General features: G+C 36.7%; 1 protein-coding gene across 1 annotated transcript in view; it reads left to right on the forward strand.

Moving 5' to 3' along the window:
- Positions 1 to 21,317, forward strand: part of DNAH14 (dynein axonemal heavy chain 14) — a 374,871-nt gene that overhangs the window by 221,627 nt on the left and 131,927 nt on the right. Inside the window, exons 42-45 of the mRNA XM_044674970.1 lie at positions 8,439 to 8,552; positions 9,642 to 9,797; positions 15,945 to 16,077; positions 18,514 to 18,575. Coding sequence (XP_044530905.1) covers positions 8,439 to 8,552; positions 9,642 to 9,797; positions 15,945 to 16,077; positions 18,514 to 18,575 — 465 coding nt within the window. The remainder of the gene's footprint in view (positions 1 to 8,438; positions 8,553 to 9,641; positions 9,798 to 15,944; positions 16,078 to 18,513; positions 18,576 to 21,317) is intronic.

Consider the following 21,317-nt stretch of genomic DNA (forward strand, 5'->3'; position numbering starts at 1 on the left):
ATACCTATGAGGTTGTTCTTCAGCTAGGCTGAGCTAAGCTGACTATGCTTCCCTCATGATGTCTGCCTCTCATCTCCATTCATTTTTAAAAACCATTCTCTCCTCACATCTCCTTCTTAGAATACCCAATCTCCTTCAAGATTCATCTCAAACTCACTTTCCACAGGGGACCTTTCTTCATCCCCCTAGCTGCCAGGGCCATCCTGACAAAATCACCTTCTATCTGTTTTGTATTCAGAGTGTCTGTGCAAAAGAATATAAAAATCTTGAAGGTAGAGACTGTTTCACTCTTGTCTTTGTATCTCTACTCCCTACCACAGTCCTTGGCACCTAGCTGGCAGTTATTAAATGCTTAGAAATTGATTCAATTCTATATAGACTTAACAAACGCCTACTTTATATAGGACATGGTGCTATGCACTGTAGGTCACACAAAGTGTGACCTACCTAAGGAGTAGACAAAATTTTGGAGGGAAGCTCAAGGAGAATAATATGTATCCAAAAAATAAGGGCGATTACAGAAGGTACAATTAAAGATTTGCCAATCTAATGTTATGGATTCAATTGAAAGTCAGGATAGATCATATCCAAGATATGAGATCAGGAAAATTTCTTTGGAAAGAAGGAATATTTGAGCTGGTTTTTAAAATATTCCAACAACTTAAAATGAAGGGATAAGAGAGTCAGCTAGAGAGAATGGTGAGAACATAGTCATGGAAGTTGTAAAATTCAAAGCATGTTTAAAGAATAAAGAATTACAGTATGGCAGGACTATAGAAAGAATATACATATATAAAGCAAAAATATAAATTGTGGAGAGCTATGAATGTTAGATTTCAGAGTTTGGAGTTCATCCTATAGGCAATGTGAAATAATCAAAAGTTTTGGGGAGAGAAGTTCTTAAATTAGGGCTATGCTTTAGGAAGATTAATCTGGTAGTTGAATATAGGGTGGGCTGGAAGGGAAGAGGTTAGAGTTAGAGACCTGAGAAGAGGCTGTTGCAATAGACCAGGAAAGGGAGGAAAGGAACAAGACAGGCATGCTGCAGAATGGAATTAGAGTCTGAGTCTTGAAGAAAACCAGGGAAGCCAGGAAGCTGAAATGAGGAAAAAGAGCATTCCAGGCACTGAGGGCAGCTTTCTCAAAGATAGAGTCAAGATATAGAGTGACATGGCAGTGGAGAGTGGACTGGGGGTGAGGGACTACTAGTAAACCATTGTGCCTGGATGGATCATAGAGGACATGGAGAGTATAATGGCCAAATTTAAAAATGTGGGGTGCGGGGAGAGGGTGGTAGTAGAGTATGAGAAATCTAAAAAGTAGGAAGAAGCCAGGTTGAAAAGAACTTTACCTACTAGACAGAACATTTTATATTTGATCCTGGAGGTAATTGGAAGACACTGGAGTTGTGTCTATTCAATAAAATAGGAGATCATATGGCTAAACCTGTGCTTTAGAAAAAAACACATTGGCATCTTAATGGAGAAAGTATAGGGAGACTTGAGTTAGGAAAACCAACGAGAAATACATTTGTAGTTGACTAGGCATGAGATGATGAGGGCCTTCTTTCCTTGAATGGTAGTTATGTGAGTGGAGAGAAAGGGACCTATACAGGAAATATTGTGATGGTAGAAACAAAAACAAGACAACGAACTGGGTGTCTGGGGTGAATATGAGTTAGAATTTGAAGATGACACCACATTTGCAAGCCTGGTAACTAAGAGAACAGTGCTGCCCTCAATAGAAAAAGGAAAGTAGGTAAGAGGGGAGAATTTAGCTTAAAGGATGAGTTCTGTTTTAGATAATGATGAACTTTAGATGCCTGTGGGACATCCATTTGTCCAAAGAACAGTTGCTGGTGCTAGAATTAGGAGGTTAAGAGAGAGGTTAGGGCTCAGTAGATAGAGCTGGTAAAATTCTGCCTAGAGATCATCATTGAAACCATGGGAACAAGAGAGTCATACCACATGGAAACTTTATCACAGATGATCCAGTCCGGGAGATAGTTCTAGTTCTGGGAAATGGTCTTTTTATTTTTTATGTGAAATTTCTCTCCCAATTGAGCAAAAGTTGGGGTAGAGCAGGAATGGGTGGAACCTTTTCATCACAGAATCACAAAATTGGAGAGCTAAAAGTGATTTTCTATTAAAGTACTCCAATAACATACCCAGGGCAAGTGATCAAACAACTTCTGCTTTGAAACCCCTAAAGAAGACAAGGCCACCATTTCTTGAAGCAACCCATTCCATTTGCTGGCAGCTTTAATTGTGAGGATATTTTTCTTGACATCAAGTATAAATCATCCTGTTTGCCACCTGTTTCTCTCTCTTCCATAATAGCTTAGGGTTAACTATCATGTTCTTCCTATCCCCCTAGTCTTCCCCAGGCTTACATCCTTTTGGGGAAGACAACAGTAAATTAATAGGCACATATAGCATACATATAGAGAAGATGAAAGGCAAATCAATAGGAGGCCTGGGACTATGGCATGTAAGTGGAATATTAAAGGATATTAGGAATTCTAAGAAACCGAGGAGAAGGAGAGCTTTCCCAGAGTAATAGATGGACAATGAAAAAGGAACAAAGATGAAAGATAGACTATCTTGTTTAGGGAGCATCAATCGAGGCCAGAATAACTAGCCTGTAGAATTGTGGAAGGTAATAGATTATGAAGAAACTAGGAAAATAGAAAAAGAACAGTTTTTAAAGAATTTTAAATGCTAAACAAAGGGCTCTTTATTTGATATTGGAGTTAATAGAAAGCTATTAGGGCTTATTTAATTTAAGGAGCTTAATACAGTTAAACCTGTGCTTTAGGAAAATCACTTTGGCAGCTAAGTGGAGAAGAGATTGATGTGGGGAGAGAATTGAAGCAAATATCAATTAGAAGCCTGTTGCAATTATCTAAGAAAGAAAAATTAAGCTAGTAGTTATGTGTGGAGAGAGAAGGGGTTGACCTTCATGAGGAGAAGGACCATCTCTTCATCAGAGATTAAAATGAAAGAAGAAATAATTAGAAATTATTACATATGGACGTGAGATAGGGTAAAGGGAAGAAAAAGGGAATTTCTGGAATATGACCTCAGTTGTTTTTAATGACATAATGTAAAATATTTTTCTGAGAGAGTGGAAAGTATCCTAGGAAGTATAAGGCAAGATGAAGTTTGAAATAGCTACTATGATATGTGAAATAAAGAATCAGTTAGGAAAGAATTAAAGAGTTGTCTTGATAAATTGAGGGCCCTGTTGAAATAAGATAACATAAGTAGACCCATTCTGAGTAGTTTCATGACTTACTCAAGTTCTGTTCAGAAGTATATGAATAAGAAAGCAATCATATGGCTAAGTGGTTTGAGTGTTAGCCCTAGAGATGGGAGGTCCTGGGTTCAAATCTGCCCTCAGACACTTCTTAACTATGTGACCCTGGGCAAGTCATTTAATTCCCATTATCTAGCCCTGCTCACTCTTAGTATATTAATAGGAATGAAGGAGATGGATGATGGGAGTAGAAAAATCTATGGTTGGAATTTGGCCAAATATAATTGATAATAGTACAAATGTAAAGCTCATTCTCCTTTTCAGGGAAAATAAATGAGCAATTCTGCCACCTCTCTACTGTCAGTGTCATCCCTTCATTCTATCTCCTTGCATTACTTTCATTTCTCTTTCCCACTTTTCCTCTGCCTCTTTTAATTGGTGTTTGAAGTCCTTTTAGAGTTCTTCCAGAATCTGATTCCAATTCATATTTTTCTTTTGGACTTTGGGTATGTTTCCTTTGCTTTCACTGTCTCCTTCTGTGACTATACCTTGCTCTTTGTCTCCATAAACATTTTTTAGAGTTAGGTTCTTTTTTTGTTGTTTGTTCATTTTTCCTAATTATATATAGGCTTGGGGGGGATGGTGTGATGGTCTGAGGGCTGAGAATCCCTCCCTCTGCTGATTCAATTGACCCTTGTGATGCTGATAGCTTAAAGACTTGCTTCAGACTTAGGTGTAAGCTTTTGATCTCACTCTGATCTTGATCAGGTCAGGGACTGATCAAATCTAGCCTCAAAATCAGTCTCAAGTTTTTGGTCTCACTGTGTACTTGATCCAATTAGGCATACCCTTGATTCTCCTGCCCTAGAGTCTCTGCCCACCCTGAGTTTTAAGCAAAAAGATCAGTACTTAGTACTTAGTACTATCATCCACCCCAAAGAGTGAATTAAGTCCTTGCCCCAAGCCCAGACTAGAATTCCCTGGGCTGGGGCTCCAGACTTCTCCACAGGTTTGAAATTTCAAGGGAGGTGGGTTGGCTTGTACCTCTCTTCAGTGAGGCAGGGTCTTTGGGTCTGAATTTGGCTTGGGCATAGGATCCCGAACCTTGGATAGCAGATGTGAGTTGGGGGTTGTGGCTCACTCTTGGTTTGCTTTTTCCTCCTTGCTACAGCTTCTTGCTGGGTCTGCTCTCCTCTTACCTCAGTACCCCAGATGTTCATTACCTTCCTTTTGGGTTTTTCTTTTCTTGAAAGTTGTTTCACTTTGTTTCCTTATTGGTTCTTTCACTCCTATATTAGTTTTATGGTAATATTTTTATCATTGGTCAGGGAGGATTCTCATGGTGACACAGAGTACTGAGGATTATTCCACCATCTTGGCTCAACCCATGGAACTTATCTCTTCATTCTCAAACAAGAAGCTTATTACTTTATCCTCTTTTTTCTCCCAAAATTGCTTTTTTTAAAAATTGTTTTATCATCCTTTGTTTTCCTCACAAGTCTTAGATCAAGGGACAGCTAAGTGGCTCAGTGGATAGAGAGCTAGACCTGGATATAGGAGGGCCTGGGTTCAAATTTGAGTGTGTCACTGAACAAGCCCCTTAATACCATTTGCCTATCTGGCTCTTGGAACTATATCTAGCTCTCTTCTGCCTTGGAACCAATACTTTAGTATCAATTCTAAAACAAAAGGTAAGCAAACAAGTCTCAGTTCATTTTGACTTTTAGCATTTCTGACACTATGTATACAGCACCTGGCCACACTCATATTCATCTATTGTTACCAAGCCTAGCTTCGATCTTCTATATTTTTGTTTTTAAAATATAAGTTGACAGATCATTTCCCTGTGCATCCACAAGGGACTTTTCAAACCATAATCTTCATTGTAATTGTTTCTCTTTGTGCTTTCAGAGTTTCATTTTTAAGCATCTCCCATACTTCCTGGAGGGGGCAGCTATGTGGCACAATGGATAAAAATGCTCTTGAGTCTAAGGTCGACTTCAGGCACTTATAGGCTGGATGACTGTGGGCAAATCATTTAACACTGTTTGCCTCACTTTCCCCATCTATAAAAATGATTCCAATAAAGAAGTAGTAAACCACTCCAGTACCTTTGCCAAGAAAACTCCAAATGGAGTCATGGAGAGTCAGACAAGACTAAAACATCAGAACAATATAGCTCCTGAGCTGACTTGTCTTGTTGCATTTTATTCCCAAGGGTCCTCCATATCTTTTCTCTGAACCCTTTGAAATCTGCTGTGCCAAAAACTAGGATACATAGAAAACTGTGTCCAGATTTCCTTTACTTCTCAATAACAAATTCCACAATGGAATGATCATTATTTCTTTCTGCCCCAAACTTTCCATAGTGTTTATTAATAATCATTTGAAATAAAGGAAACAGATAGGTATAGGTTTAAAGTCTATTTTTTCTACTCTAAGTCTGACCATGTACTGATCCTCCTTCATGACTTTCCATCTGCCTCTTGCACTGCATCCAGGGAAGTAGAAACCCCTGGGTCCTGAAATATGTAACTTGGGGAATAAGAATATAGGTAGGGAATTAGATGGGGAAACACCAGTACAGCTTGGGTAAAAGTAGCCTACAGCTGACTTGGGAGAGGTAGCAAACTATCACACTAAACTGGGGAAACAACAAATAACAGAAACCAAACACAGCCAGGGAAACAGTTTAAATTATCAGTGGGTTCTTGTAGACTGGGAAGGAAAAGTCAAGGAAGTTTATAAAAAGGTTTTTTAATACTTAACAAGGGCATGAAATGAGGTAAGAGGATCAATTGTCATCTTAAGTCTATGGGCCAGCTGTTAGAATGCTGGATAGGGGAAATGGCTTCTCTAACACTAAATATGAAGCAGACAGCTTAGGCAGGGCTGTTAAGGCAGGGGAGAATGGGAATCTCACAGAGCACTTCTCAGGATGGTATCAAAATGGACCATGTCTCATGAAATTCCAGGTAATCAGCAAATTAATCCAATAAGGGCTAGGGAGAATAGGGTTTACCATGGTTGTCCACCAGCCCAGTAAAACAACTAACTTCACCTAGTACCTTGATTGAAGGTCTCTCAGTGAATTCAAGCTTAGCTCCACTATCCAAGATCCCAATATAAGTCCACAGGCTAGCTGATCAGTTGCCAAAACCTCCAGCTCCACTATTCACTCTCCAAAGCAAAACTGCCAGCTTTTTACCAGTCTCTGTGAACTAGCCCCTGCCAACAATTCCAGGTTCGGAATGTTCATCTTCTGCCTGGTTTTGCTGGGTCTGCTTTTATACTATCTGTAATAAATCCTATCTACATATTTCCTATAACAGTTCTGTGCCACACCCTTTTATTCACCATCTCTACACGTATGCCTGTGCATTCACGTTCATTCAAGCAGTGAAGGCACACAAAATGGGATGCGGGTAGTAGGTCAACAGCCCAGGGAGGGGGGGATTGAAATTTCCTTTACACACTAGCAAAATAACTACTGTTGCTTCTCTAGTTTCATCCTAATACAAAGCCATTTCATTGAATATTAATTATGAGAAAATTATTGAAGAATTACTTCTATAGTCATACTTATCAAGAAATTTCATATAAAATAGTATCAATTATAAATAGCATAGTATCAATTCTAACTCAGAAGAGTAACAAGGGAAAGGCAATCGAGGTTGTGACTTGCTTGTGGTCATAACACTACAAAGTTTCTCAGACCAGATTTGAACTCGGGTCCTTCACATTCCAGGCCTGATGCTCTATCCACTGTGCTGCTCAGATGTCCCCTGATTTTAATATGTATATTAGGAACCTTGTTGGACAAAAGCCTTTGGACCTTGGTTTTTCCCCTAAAAAAATCAAATTCTATTTTACAATCAACAAATAAGTGCAGTGAGATCTTATATTCTCTGTATCTTTTAGTCAATTTTATGACTATAAATGGTTCGCTATAAAAAAATTCATTTTCAATATGACCAGCAAGATGGTGGAAAATCTGATTTCTGAAAAATTCAGGAACCACAAAACTTTATAAAAGGAATTATTTTCCAGATAAAAGGGTAATTACTTCTGAATCTATGGAAAACAACACTATTATTTTTAAAAATGAATTTAAACATTTTAAAACAATAGATATTGATAAATTATGACTGCTGACTGAATTAATAAAAGCGAACAAACTTTTTCTAAAATACATATCAAATTCACAAGTAGTAATTTTAGATACAAACTAAATTTAAAATATTTTGTTTTATTATTATGACACTATCTAAAGATATACTTTTAATAAATATTTATTTGATTTGATTATAATGATTATTTTAAATAAGCATTAATAACCATTGTAATTTTTATAATGCTGTGAGATATACAAAGTACTTTATATACATTATTTGATTAACATTATTTATGTTACAGAATAAGATATGTAATAAAAAGTCATTTTCAAATATATCTCTTATAGTTCCTAAAATTCATGCCATAAATGAACCATTGAAGGAAATATATCACAGTGGGGGAAGGTATATGCTTTGGACTGAGAAGATGCTGGGTTCAAATCCTACTTGGGGTACCTAGAATGGCTCAGGTGAATAGAGTGCTGGGCCTATACTTAATAAGATCTGAGTTCAAAGCCTTCCTCAGACACTTTCTGAGGCAAAATATTTAACTTCACTTTGCCTCAGTTTCCTCATCTGTAAAATGGAGATAATAATAATACCTATTTCCCAGGGGTATTGTAAAAATCAAATGAGATAATATTTATAAAGTACTTAACACAGTAACCTCGCACACAATAGGCACTATATGCTAAGTATTGTTAATATTATTTCTGATGCTTGCTACCTATATGACCTTAGGCAATTAACTTATCTCCCTGGGCCTCAGTTTCCTCAATTGTAAAAAGAGTGGGTTGGACTAGATCAGGGGTCGGCAACCTTTTTGGCCGTGAGAGCCATAAAAGCCACATTTTTTAAAATGTAATTTCGTGAGAGCTGTATAGTGCTCACAGTGTGCGCGCCTGTAACAGCGCCTGAAAAAAATTGACTTTATGACTCCTGCAGAAAGAGCCATACATTGCCGACCCCTGGACTAGATGATCTCCAAAAGCCCTACCAGCACTAGATATATAATCCTGTAATCCTTTTTCTTACTTTTTTCCCCTCTCTTTTGAATATTTTTAGGCATCCGTTTGCCAATGGGAGAACGCTCTGTCTTTGGTTACTTTGTGGACTTACAGAGTTGTGATTTCGTACCTTGGTCAGAATTAATTCCTCCTTCAGACCGTTTAGTTGAAAGTAAGATTAATTGTGATTATACATATATGTTGCATTCATGTAGTGCTTTAAAGTTTACAAATACCTTTACAAATATTTTCTTTTTGTCCTCACAATAATCCCAAGTATAATTACTATCCTCATTTTACAGATAAGGAAATTGAGGTAGACATAGGTTAAGTGACTTGCTCAGGGCCACACAGCTAGTAAGTGTCTTGATTTGAACTTAATTCTTCCAGATCTTGGGTTCATTCTCTTTCCACTGCCTCACCTAGCTTTTCTTTTAAATTTTGTCCATGAAGGCTACATTAATAACTCTAAAGTTTTGAAATACATCTATAGAAAATTGCTTGATATCTCTGTATAATAAACTTATTTTTGAGATGTTTTTATTTTATACTTGGATATGTTTAAAAAGTTATATTCTAGGGGCAGCTGGGTAGCTCAGTGGAGTGAGAGTCAGGCCTAGAGACAGGAGGTCCTAGGTTCAAACCCGGCCTCAGCCACTTCCCAGCTGTGTGACCCTGGGCAAGTCACTTGACCCCCATTGCCCACCCTTACCAATCTTCCACCTATGAGACAATACACCGAAGTACAAGGGTTTAAAAAAAAAGTTATATTCTAATAAGCTTGCATTATTCCTGGAAACTCTCTGAGTGAGGCAAGTTATGAACCATCATAGATTCTCTAGTGCATTGATAATTTATGAAATTATGAAATGGGGGCAGGTATGTCTTCTTCACTATTTGCTAGGAAAGATCACAATTGGCAGTGAGAAATAGGCTGGCGATGACACTTTAATTAACTACCAAGGGTACAAGTGGCAAAAGGGCCAAAGAGACAGATGGCTTGAGGACAGAGGATGGGCACCAGGAAGAAATGCCTTTGATCAGAGAAACTCACCAGAATAGTATAGGGTCCGAGACAGGAGCAGATATTTCCAATAATTTATTTCAGTTTTGTCTCTTTCATGCATTAACTATTTTCGAATCTTTCTGAAATTGCTTCAACATTTAAAGATTGTGTTTGTGGGTTTTTTCCTTAGATACAGATTTAAAATGTATCCCAAAATCACTTTTTTTCTTTTTTCTTTTTTCTTTTTAAATCTAGAAGGTCCAGATTCTGGTTCTAGCACATCCCTGGATAATATATTGAAGTTTAATGACACTATAGAATTTAATCATCATTTTGCTACTAGAGATACAGTGTCTTTCTCCTTTTTGATGAGTTTTCTTATAAAGAACAGATATCCTATCCTAATTGCAGGTAATAATAAAAATGAATTAGAATAAAACAAAACTATAGCTAATGCTAATAAAAATTTTGGTATAAGTGATTTAAAATGCTATTGTGAGTTAATGGTGTTTTATAAATACAGCTTCAGAAAGACATTCATATTTGGGTTGAATTGAAGGGAAAGTTAAAACACTATATTTATTGAGGTAGGCATAAAAATTCATTTTCCTTTAGAGTTTAATTATAGCCCATGGTGCTTTAATTTCCTTAAAACTGCTATTTTTGAAAGCTGATAATGTTTTGAATATTTCATTTATCTTTAGATTGTCAGAGAAGAGTGTAAATGACTGACACTTGCATATAACAAATGTCCACTCGCCCGAATAATCAGAAATTCCAAATTCCCCCTACTCTCCCTTTGCCTTACCCTCCTAAAGCTAAGCTCTGTTTTTACCAGGCCCTCCAATCCCTCCATTCTCTAAACTCTCCCAGGCCTTCAGCCTGCCCTAGCCTTACATTCCTCTCTTTTCAGCCCCAAGACTATATTTCATGTCTACACCATTGATGCTCATTCAGCCCAGGAATACTTCATCCATCTACCTTCTCCACTTCTATTCGTATGCCCCTAAATGGAGCTGGAAGAACTAGTGCAACAAGCTAATGGGGTATCTACAAATTTGTATTATCTCATCCAAATGGACCTTCTCCATGGCAAGACAATCCTTTTATTTCTTCCTAATTATATACCCCAAGTCCCAAAGGAGTTATCCAAGTCTTCTCCCTTCCCTTCAAGCCTCCCACATGATCCATCCCTGTCCAAACCTTGTGGTATACTTTGCTGAGGAAACTGAGACCATTCTCTATGAGCTCCCAGAGTTTATAACTTCTTATCATCCTTCATTCTGCCTATTTACTCCAGTCTGTGATGGAGTGATCACTCTTCTCCTGGCCAAGGCCAACCCCTCTTACTGTGTGCATTCCTTCTAGTCATGTCTAATAAATTATACCCATAATTATACCTCTTTTCTCTTTTACCTACAATCTCTCTGTAGCTATTGATTCCGTTTTTGCTGTCTATAAACATATCCAAGTAATCCTCATCTTGAAAAAATCCTCACTAGACCCTACAATCCCCAGAAGCTGTTATTCGATATCTCTCTGCTTTCATTGCCAGATTCCTAGAAGATGCTGTCTATACCATTTCTTCAGCTTCTTTTCCTTAACTCCTCAACTCTTTACATTCTGGCTTTTGACTTCATTACCCAGTTGAAACTGTTCTCTCCAAAGTTATCAGTGACTTTTTAATGAACAGATCTGATGGCCTTTTCTTAATTTTTCTCTTCTTTACCCTCATGGAACTGATTAATATTGCTGACCCTCTCCTCCTGGATACTCTTTCTTCTCTAGGTTTTGTTCTCTTGTGTCCCCTTCTACCTATCTGGTCTCTCCTCAGTCTTCCTAAATCTATGTATCTAGCCCTAGTGTCTTTCTAGAGCTATAATCATAAATTTCCAACTGCCCTGTAAGCATTTCAAATTACATGTCCAGTAGGCAACTCAAGACTCAAAAGAAATCACAGAATCACAAACTTTTTAGAGTTGGAAGGGATCTCAGAAGACACCTACTACAATCTATGAATAAAGAAATTCCCATGGAAATATACCTAACAAATGTCCAAGTGAGCAAGTAACTTAACCTTCTTGCCTCAGTTTCCTTATCTGTAAAATGAGCTAGAGAAGGACACAGCAAACCACTACAGTATTTCTGCCAAGAAGACTCCAAAAGGGCTCACAAAGAGTCAGATACAACTGAAAGGTCACTAAACATGTATAAGTCACTATGCTAAAAGATGGGGATACAGTGACAACATTGAAACAACTTCTTTTAGCAAGCTTACATTCATTGAGAGGAAACAAAATGTGCACATATAAATACATACATAGAAAGTACATGTAAAATCAATACAAGGTAACTAGGATTAAGAGGTAAGCAACAGCAACAAAATGGAACATTTTGGGTCCAGATCTGTCATTTTACAGGTAAGGAAACCCTTTCTCCCAGCTTAGAACATTAACTAATCTATAACTGATGGGCTTAGAAAGTTTCTTGGAGAGGCAACTGGATAGCACAATGGATAGAGCACCAGGTCTGGAGTCAAGAGGACCTGGGTTCAAATCTAACCTAAGAAACATCCTAGTTTTGTGCCCCTGGGTAAATCACTTAACTTCAATTGCTTAGCTCTTGCCACTCTTCTGTCTCAGACAGAAGGTAAGGGTTCATAAAAGAAAAGAAAACAAGAGAAGACAAAGCAAAGAAGAAAAGAAAGAAAAAGGAAAAGAAAGTTTCTTGGAAAATTAAGAGATTAAATGACTTGTCCCAGGTCAAAAGACAAAGTATGTGTCAGAGATAGGACCTTTGAACCCAGAGCTCCCTGGATTTCACTTATGCCACATTTCCTCCCAAAAAGAATATAGAAAAAAATAATTTCACTTTTATTCTATCATTTAGGATCATTATGAGCAGCATTTATTGCATCATGCTGAGCTACCATAGTTATGTTTTTGAAAGCTAGTAATAGTGTTGAAGAAAACAAAGCATTCACACTGTACTCTGTGCCTTAGGCACAAGCATGCCAGAAACCCTTTTAAAAATGTATCATTTTTTTAAAGCCAAACATTTCTAGCTTGGAGGAAAAAAAATAATATCCAAACTGCCAAAGTCTTCTTATACCATCAGACATGTCTCTAGGTAATATGTCTTGGGTTAACAAGACACTTTGAAGTTACACTGATAAAAATCTTGAACAAAGAAAGTGTGATTAGGGATTCATTTTCGATTTCATTTAAAGGAACAATGGTCTTACTCAATCCTTCTTGGACCACTCCTCTCAAAGCCTCTTTGCTCACTGGTCACAAATGGCCCTAAGTAATCAAAGACCCTTCATGCTTCTGGTCAATTATCCTAAAACCTTCCAGACAGGGGAACAGCATTGCCCTTAGTAGGTCATTCATCCCTTCAAGTCCAGGACTTCTTGACCTTCTCTGATCTCTGCTCTAATTCCTTGAGGAAAGGAATCCTTTCTGTAACTGATTTGGAGAGAGCAAAGAGTGAGGCATTAAGTAAGAACTGACTGATCATTAAAGAAATACAACTACCCATATCTTTTTTTTAACTCTTACCTTCCATCTTAGAATCAATACCAAGTATTGGTTCCAAGGCAGATGAACAATAAAGGCTAGGCAATTTGGAGTTTAGTGATTTGCCCAGGCTCACACTGCTAGGAAGTGTCTGAGGCCAGATTTGAACTCAGAACCTTCCATCTCTAGGCCTGGCTTTCTATCCATTGAGTCACCTCACTACCCCTTACCCAAATCTTTTTCACATTAGTCCAAAGACTTCAGACAAGGAAAATTTTTAAATGAAGTACAAAGACTTCAGACTAAGATCATTTAAGTGTTTTGAATATTAAGAAATTATTAATTAAAAATTAAGAAACTCTTCTTTTAATAATTCCATAAAGGGAATGGTATGAGATTTTTTATGTTTCTACTGCCATCATAGCCCATGTGCCTGATGACCCAAGGCTTCTTTTATTTCCCTTGCTGTTATCTTTCACTTCTCAGGATTTCAGATCCCAGCACTCTATTCCTCCTTTGCTGCTTCCATTCTGCTAATCATTATAAAAAGGAGGAGAGCTAATAACCAAAGTTTAATTTTGTACACAGTTCTCAGTCTCTTTCTTGCCTGAGAGTGAATATATACTCCTGTAGTCCATAACTGCAATTTTCCTCACATATTAATCACTATAGTATAGATGACTGAGGTTCTGGCAAGTAAAATACATGTTCTGGCTCTATTTTCCCAACTTGCACTTGCACTGGCAGTTCAGGTCCCCATAGCAAGATCACTATGCTTCCTCTCAGGTTTCCAGGAGTAGCTGTTAGAGGTTGGGAGGTCGTTTTCTAGTATAACAATATATATAGTGTTATAGAGATAGATAGATAGATAGATAGATAGATAGATAGATAGATAGATAGATAGATAGATAGATAGATAATCACTAGCTCCCATTGATCTGCTTCCCACACACCATGAGGACAATTAGTAAAAATTAGCTAGCCTTACAATCAAATGTAATGGACTTCTCTACTAGCAGCAATGCAACGATCCAGGGCAATCCTGAGGGACTTATGAGAAAGAACACTATCCACATCCAGAGAGAGAACTGTGGGAGCAGAAACACAGAAGAAAAACATATGATTGGTCATTTGGTTCGATGGAGATATGATTAGGGTTTTGGTGTTAAAAGGACACTCTATTGCAAATATTAATAATATGGAAATAAGTTTTAAACAATGATACATGTGTAACCCAGTGGAACTGCTTGTCAGCTCAAAGAGAAGGGAGGGAATAGGGGAGGGAAAGAACATGAATCATGTAACCATGGAATAATATTCTAAATAAATAAATGAATTAATTTTAAAAATTAGCTAGCCTTACTTAATTTTTTGAAAGATATATTTACTGAGAAGGCATAGTAATAAGAGTTGCAACAAAACATCACTTGTGGCACTCTCCCACAAGGACATGTGGAGAAATACAATGGAAAGTATGCCTGAGCACAGGTGGCAAAGAGGAGAGCTCACACTCTCTGGTTTCTGAAAGCCCTTTCTTCCCCTTCATAGGGCATTCATCATAAAGTTCCTATTTAGCAAAGTATAGTTTTTCTGCTGGACTCTTTGAACCTTGTCCTTGGCTCCCGGTGCAGACATTGCTACCTATTCCTGCTGTTTCTCGGGTTTCTACTAGGATACCGATATGCTAATTGAGAGTCCAATAGCCTCTGGGTCCTTTTAAGCTCACAAGGTCTTCCTCTGGTCCAAAGAGGGAAGAAGAGATCAAGATCAAGACTCAGACTCAGACTTTCCTCTCATCTCAAGCAACTGCTTCTCAGGAACTGGGATGGAGACTTCCACCACTAAGTTGCCGAACATGGAAATCTCCAAATTCCAAAGTGGGTTGCTATTTTATAGACGATCCACAGGGCATGAACAGATTTTCTTCCCAATACAAATCCATTCATTGTACTGTTTCATCCAGGAGCTCTCAAGGACTTCTAAACCAAAGAACATTTTACACTTAGTCTGAAGTCTGTGATTTAGTTAGAAAGAGATATCTGGATTTTAATTATACCTAAGTCACACCTCTAACTTACCTGACAAGAGTATCGGCATATTCTCATTTATGTCAAATGGGAGTGGGAAGTGAAGTAGGTGTTTAATCAATAGAATTAACTCTATATTCCTCTTACAATTGTTATTATACTAGTGTCTTCCAGCCAATCGTGCTTTGCCCACACCATTATCCTCCACTTAGATTTATGCTACACTAGCAATAGTAACAAATATCCCTGCCCTTCCTTCTTTATAATGCTGGGGTTTATAGTGAATGAGATAATTTATGAAAGCCCTCTGAAAAGTTAAAAGTACTATATATGAGAGGTGTTATCATTATATTTTATTACATTTACGCTATTCTATTTAGGGCAAAATAAAATGGCTTTGGATTTTTCCACTAAAATTGAGGAACATGGGAAATTTTGGAAGATTTACATGAAAAGAAAACAAAAGTTATAATTCTTCACTTATAAGTGGTTAAGTTTTGAGGTGTCTCTGATTCACCTTCTTAGTTCATTCTATATAGAAAAGAATAGATATGAGCAGTACTGTGTAACAAAGACAAGCAAAGTCCTTCACATAGAATTAAAGGGTATAGAAAATATCTAAAAGATGCCTATAGGCATCTAGGTAGTACAGTGGATAGAGTGCCAGGCCTTGAGTCAGGAAAATCTGGGTTTAAATCTGGCCTCAGACACTTTCTAGCTATGTGACCCTGGGCAAGTCACTTAACCCCAATTTCCTAGCCCTTTCCACTCTTCTGTCTTAGAATCTATATTAGTTTCTATTCTAAGATAAAAGGTAAGGGTTTAAAAAAATAAAAGTGACTATCCACAGCCTTAAGAGTATCTAATTTCACATTTTTGCCTTGGTCTCAAAATTATATAGTTTTGAATGTTAAATAATGATTATTAAATTAAAATGTGAATTTTCTAATATTTATTTTACAAATCTTTTAGGTTAAAAAAGTCTAATATATATATATATTTTTTTCTTTTAGGAGAGTCTGGTGTTGGGAAGACTTCTGTCGTTACCCAAATGCTTGAGAGACTTCAAGGCTCAGGGGGACTAAATATAAGAGCTGGAACTATTTTAGGAGAAGTTTTTATGTATAAGGAATTGCAAAAATTAAGGTTGTATATGATAAACTCTTACCTTGCTTATCATGCAAGAAAAACAACCCCAAAGTTCAAATATATGTGTGAAAATCCAAGTTAATTCAAAAAGTTAGAGGGTTTTTTCACTCTAAAAAAGGTTCATAGTAGGATTCCTTTAAATTGTAAGCTTCCCAAATATATTTAAAATACTATTCAAATTGTAAAAATGTATTTTACATTCATATTTTGAAAGATGTACCTGGTATATAAAACATGATGCATCTCTAAGTTTCATTTATATTTACTCAAACAATTATAGGAATCATATTAGACCTGGAAGGGGAACTGAGGCTCACTGAGTTTAAGTGACTTGACCAAGGTCACAAAGCTAGAATGTGGAGTAGCCAGTACATAGATTTAGGTTTAAAACAAAATCTAGTCTCATTATGCCCATACTGTTTACACATACTCGTATGAGCATTCATAGTGCGTAGTATAAAATATTCTCTGATACAATGAATAATAGTGAGAAAACCTGGTTTCCAGTTCTGTACTGCTAAGACCCATTTATGGAACCGTTGCTTCATCTCTTTGCTTCAAATATATTATCTGTAAGATAAATCCAATATATCCTTCTCTGTTTGGTCAAGATATAATTGAAATTAGTCTCCTGGTAGATGTACTAGGAATAAATGGACTATTATAGGGAAATGTGAGAATATCTAAAACATCCTTCTATGTCCCGGTTGGGAAAGGAAAAACCGGACAGTAAGCAGATATGACTTAAGTTGTCTTAGAATAAGAGAGGGAAGGGGTTTCCACTTTGAAATGTTGGCTGACTGCTCCAATAAAGGTTCTCTCTCTTGTAGGGTAACTGGTGTGGTCACCTCAGGGTAATTGAAGCTCTTCTCCTGTCACAAAAACTGAAATATGAAATATTAAAATGCCATGTCCCATCTCCAGCTGAGACTACCACCAGAGCTCATATTCTACCTTCTGAGCTAGGACTACCCCTTTACTTAGGAAAAAGAAAAGAAAGAAAATTAGTAATTATTTCGAATTCCTCTAGTACAAGTACTATATAAATGCATGAGAGCAAAAGCCAAATCCTTCTCCACAATAAAAAGAAATGTTTTTGCTGCTATTATGAAAATTCACTGCATTCTAGATAAGACTTTACATTACCTAGGTATCTATGTTTGTGTGTATGTGTATGTGATGACTATAATTGAATCTTCAGAGTTTCAAAGCAAGAAAAAAGTGCAATGTAAATAATTTTATGCATGGGAAACTTTTTTATTGATTGTCTTTCAAAATGAAGAATTTGTGCAAAGCAAGAGACCATATACACAAATTGTTAGACAGAAAAATGAGTCATATTGAAGAAATCTTTAATTTTAAAATGCTCTCGACCTAGATTGGATTCCTTTTGTTCTCAAAAAGATACTAAAAATCACATAGATTATATACATCTGTTGTTTAAGTCACCTGCTAGAGATTTAGGTATGTGTGGAAATTGAGATAAATGCTATTGTTACAAATTATAAATTAGTGAAGCCTTCATTGATAATACAATTATTTTAATTATATCAGTGTGAAGAAAAATTTTTCATCATTTTCTTATACCAGTTAGAAACAAAAATCACAGTCTCCTGTTTTCATTTGGGGAGAGGGGTATTTTAACAAGTTTGTTATAAGTAACAATTTTTAAAATAGACAATATGATGTATGCCACTCTTGGAGTCAAGAAGACCTGCATTCGGGTTCTTCATCTAACAAATACAGGCTCTCTGACTCTGGGCATTTACTCCCTCCAGGGATACAACAAAACCAGTTCTAAATAGTGAGAGGCACAATCAAATTTTCAGTGTGAGCATCCACACTTCAGAAATAAGTAATAACTACAAATTGGGACTTGATTTAACATTTTGTTGATTTTCTAGACTTCAGAAAATGTTAGTAATGCAGATTAAACTTTAAAGTATGCATGCATACGGTTTTTTCTAGGGAGCACTTGGTTGTTAAACATTTCCATCATTCTTTGGTATTGCTCTATAAACAGTTTGAGCTCAATAGGAGGGCAATAGAAGGCTCAGGGAAGAGAGTCATCACCAGACTGCAAACTTGGTAACCGTAGGCTATAATAGGAATAACTACTGATATTTATCTTGTTCTTTGAGATTAGGAAAGTGCTTTGCAATCATTATATTATTTGAGTCTCACAATAATCTTTTTTGTATACCACTAAGCAATTTACAAGGACCACCAACTTCAAATTACTCATTTTTGATCTGCATCTATGGAGGAAGTTTCCAATGCTAGATATTACCCACATTGATGAAATGATAGATTTTGGTCCTTTTCACCCACCAAAATAATAATAATAATAATAATAATAATAATAATAATAATAACAAAAATAATAACCATGTAAATAAGCTAATCCTGATTTTTAAAATTTGATTTTAACAGCAAGCCAGGGGCTCTCAGCATCTTACTTCCAGACAACTTAAGGTCACCTTATAGAGAATTAGGTATGTGTGGAAATTGAGGTAAATGCAATGAAATAAATACAGTAACATTCACTTCCCATTCTATCAAGGTGCAAATCATTTGCCAGTAGTGGAATGTAAGTAACAAACATAGTGAAGATTTATAAGACATATGGTTCCATTTCGGTCACTGATTATAATTAGAAAATATATCACTGAAGTTTTCATAAGACATTAAAATTTTCATGACCTTAAGTGATTATATTAATGCCTCAAAAATAATTAAAACATAATCAGATTAATTAACCTCATTTTAGCCTTATCTCCAAAGCCATCATGCAAGATTTTGGCAAGGGGAGATTATCCTTATTTATGAGAGGCTCTTTAAAGGTACCATAGGTCTAGAGTCAACTTTTTCCTTAAGTATTTTTTTCCTTAATGACTTCTAAGCATAGCTTATCTGAACAAGCTTGCTTGATTATCTATTGCTGCATACAATTATCCTTACAATTATGAACATTTTCCTTAGGAACAATTACAATTTTATTTTTAATTCAATTATATTTTATTTTCAGGTTTATATCCTCTTCCTTTCACTTCTCCCACCACCTACCATTGAAAGAATGAGAAACACAAAATCCCTGTAAAAAACATGTATAATTAGGGGCAGCTGGGTGACTCAGTGGATTGAAAGCCAGGCCCAGAGATGGGAGATCCTGGGTTCAAATCTGGCCTCAGACACTTCCTAGCTGTGTGACCCTGGGCAAGTCATTTAACCTCCATTGCCTAGCCCTTACTGCTCTTCTGCCTTAGAACCAATACATAGTATTGGTTCTAAGACAGAAGGTAAGGGTTTAAAAAATAAACAAACAAAAAACATGTATAACTAAAATAAATCCCTCTATTGACCATAACAAAAATATATATTTTTTCAATCTGCACTCTGAGTTCATCATCTCTCTATCTGGAGATAAATAGTATATTTCATCCTGAGTGTTCTAGAATTGCGGTTGGTCATTGTTAGGTCAGAATTCCAAAGTCTGTCTTAGTTGTTTGTAGTACAAACTGTTTAGATTCTGCTCACTTTATATCAGTTGATACAAGTCTTCTAAATTTCCCTAAAATTGCCCCTTCATCTCTCTTACAACACAATAGTATCCTATCACATTCAAATACTATGATTTGTTCAACCATTCCCCAATTGATGAGTATTCTCTATGTTTTCAACTCTTTTGCTACCACAAAAAAAATTGCTATAAATATTTTTGTTTCTAAGGGTCCTTTTCCCCTTTCATTTCTTTAGGGTATAAACCTAGTAGTAATATCAATGGAACAAAGGATTTGAACGGTTTAGTGGCTTTTGAACATAGTTCCAAATTGCTTTGTAAAATTGCTGGACCAGTTCACAGTTCTGCCAATATTTTCAGAGCATTTTAAGCCCATTCCTTTTGTTTGTTTTTCTAGGAAGGAAGAAAGAAAGAAGGAAGGAAGGGAGGGAGGAAAAGAGGGAGGGAAGAAACTATATTTATCATTTGCTTAAGTTCATAGGCCCATTGATCTAGGAATAAATAGGACCTTAAAAGATCATCTGGTCTAATGTTCTCATTTTTTAGATAAGAGAACTGAAGCCCAGAGAGGTTAATTGGCTTGCCTCAGGCACAAATTTTTGTAATCCCAAATTCTAGTGTGGCCAGTGATTAATATCTTTTGAACATAACTGAATTCTTAGTATTTTGAAAGTAGAGTTGTAATATGTATGTGTGCATACTACTTCTCTAGTACCTTTTTCAAAACCTACTTATGTTCTGTTCATTTTTTTCCCAAACATTTATTAATATTCATTTTTAACATGGTTACATGATTCATGCTCCTACTTTCCCCTTCACCCCCCGCATTCCCCCCCACCCATGGCCGTTGCACATTTCCGCTAGTTTTGTCATGTGTCCTTGATCAAGACCAATCTCCAAATTGTTGGTAGTTGCATTGGTGTGGTAGTTTCGAGTCCACACCCTCAATCATGTCCACCCCGACCCATGCATTCAAGCAGTTGTTTTTCTTATATGTTTCCTCTCCTGCAGTCCTTCCTCTGAATGTGGGTAGCGTCTTTACCATAAATCCCTCAGAATTGTCCTGGGTCACTGTATTGCTGCTGGTACAGAGGTCCATTATCTTCAATTTTACCATAGTATATCAGTCTCTGTGTATAGAGTTCTTCTGGCTCTGCTCCTTTCGTTCTGCATCTGTTCCCGGAGGTCTCTCCAGTTCGCCTGGAACTCCTCCAGTTTATTATTCCTTTTAGCATAATAGTATTCCATCACCAGTATATACCACAGTTTGTTCAGCCATTCCCCAATTGAAGGACATACCCTCCTTTTCCAATTTGTTGCCACCACAAAAAGCTCAGCTATAAATATTTTCGTACAAGTCTGTTTATCTATGATCTCTTTGGGGTACAAACCCAGCAATGGTATGGCTGGATCAAAGGGCAGGCAGTCTTTTATAGCCCTTTGAGCATGATTCCAAATTGCCAGCCAAAATGGCTGGATCAGTTCACAGCTCCACCAGCAATGCATTAATGTCCCAATTTTGCCACATCCCCTCCAACATTCATTACTCTCCCCTTCTTTCATTTTAGCCAATCTGCTAGGTGTGAGGTGATACCTCAGAGTTGTTTTGATTTGCATTTCTCTAATTATTAGAGATTTGGAACACTTTCTCATGTACTTATTGATACTTTTGATTTCTTTACCTGAAAATTGCCTATTCATGTCTCTTGCCCATTTA

The sequence above is a fragment of the Gracilinanus agilis genome, chromosome 4 (assembly GCF_016433145.1).
Source record: "Gracilinanus agilis isolate LMUSP501 chromosome 4, AgileGrace, whole genome shotgun sequence".
Classification (NCBI taxonomy): domain Eukaryota; kingdom Metazoa; phylum Chordata; class Mammalia; order Didelphimorphia; family Didelphidae; genus Gracilinanus; species Gracilinanus agilis.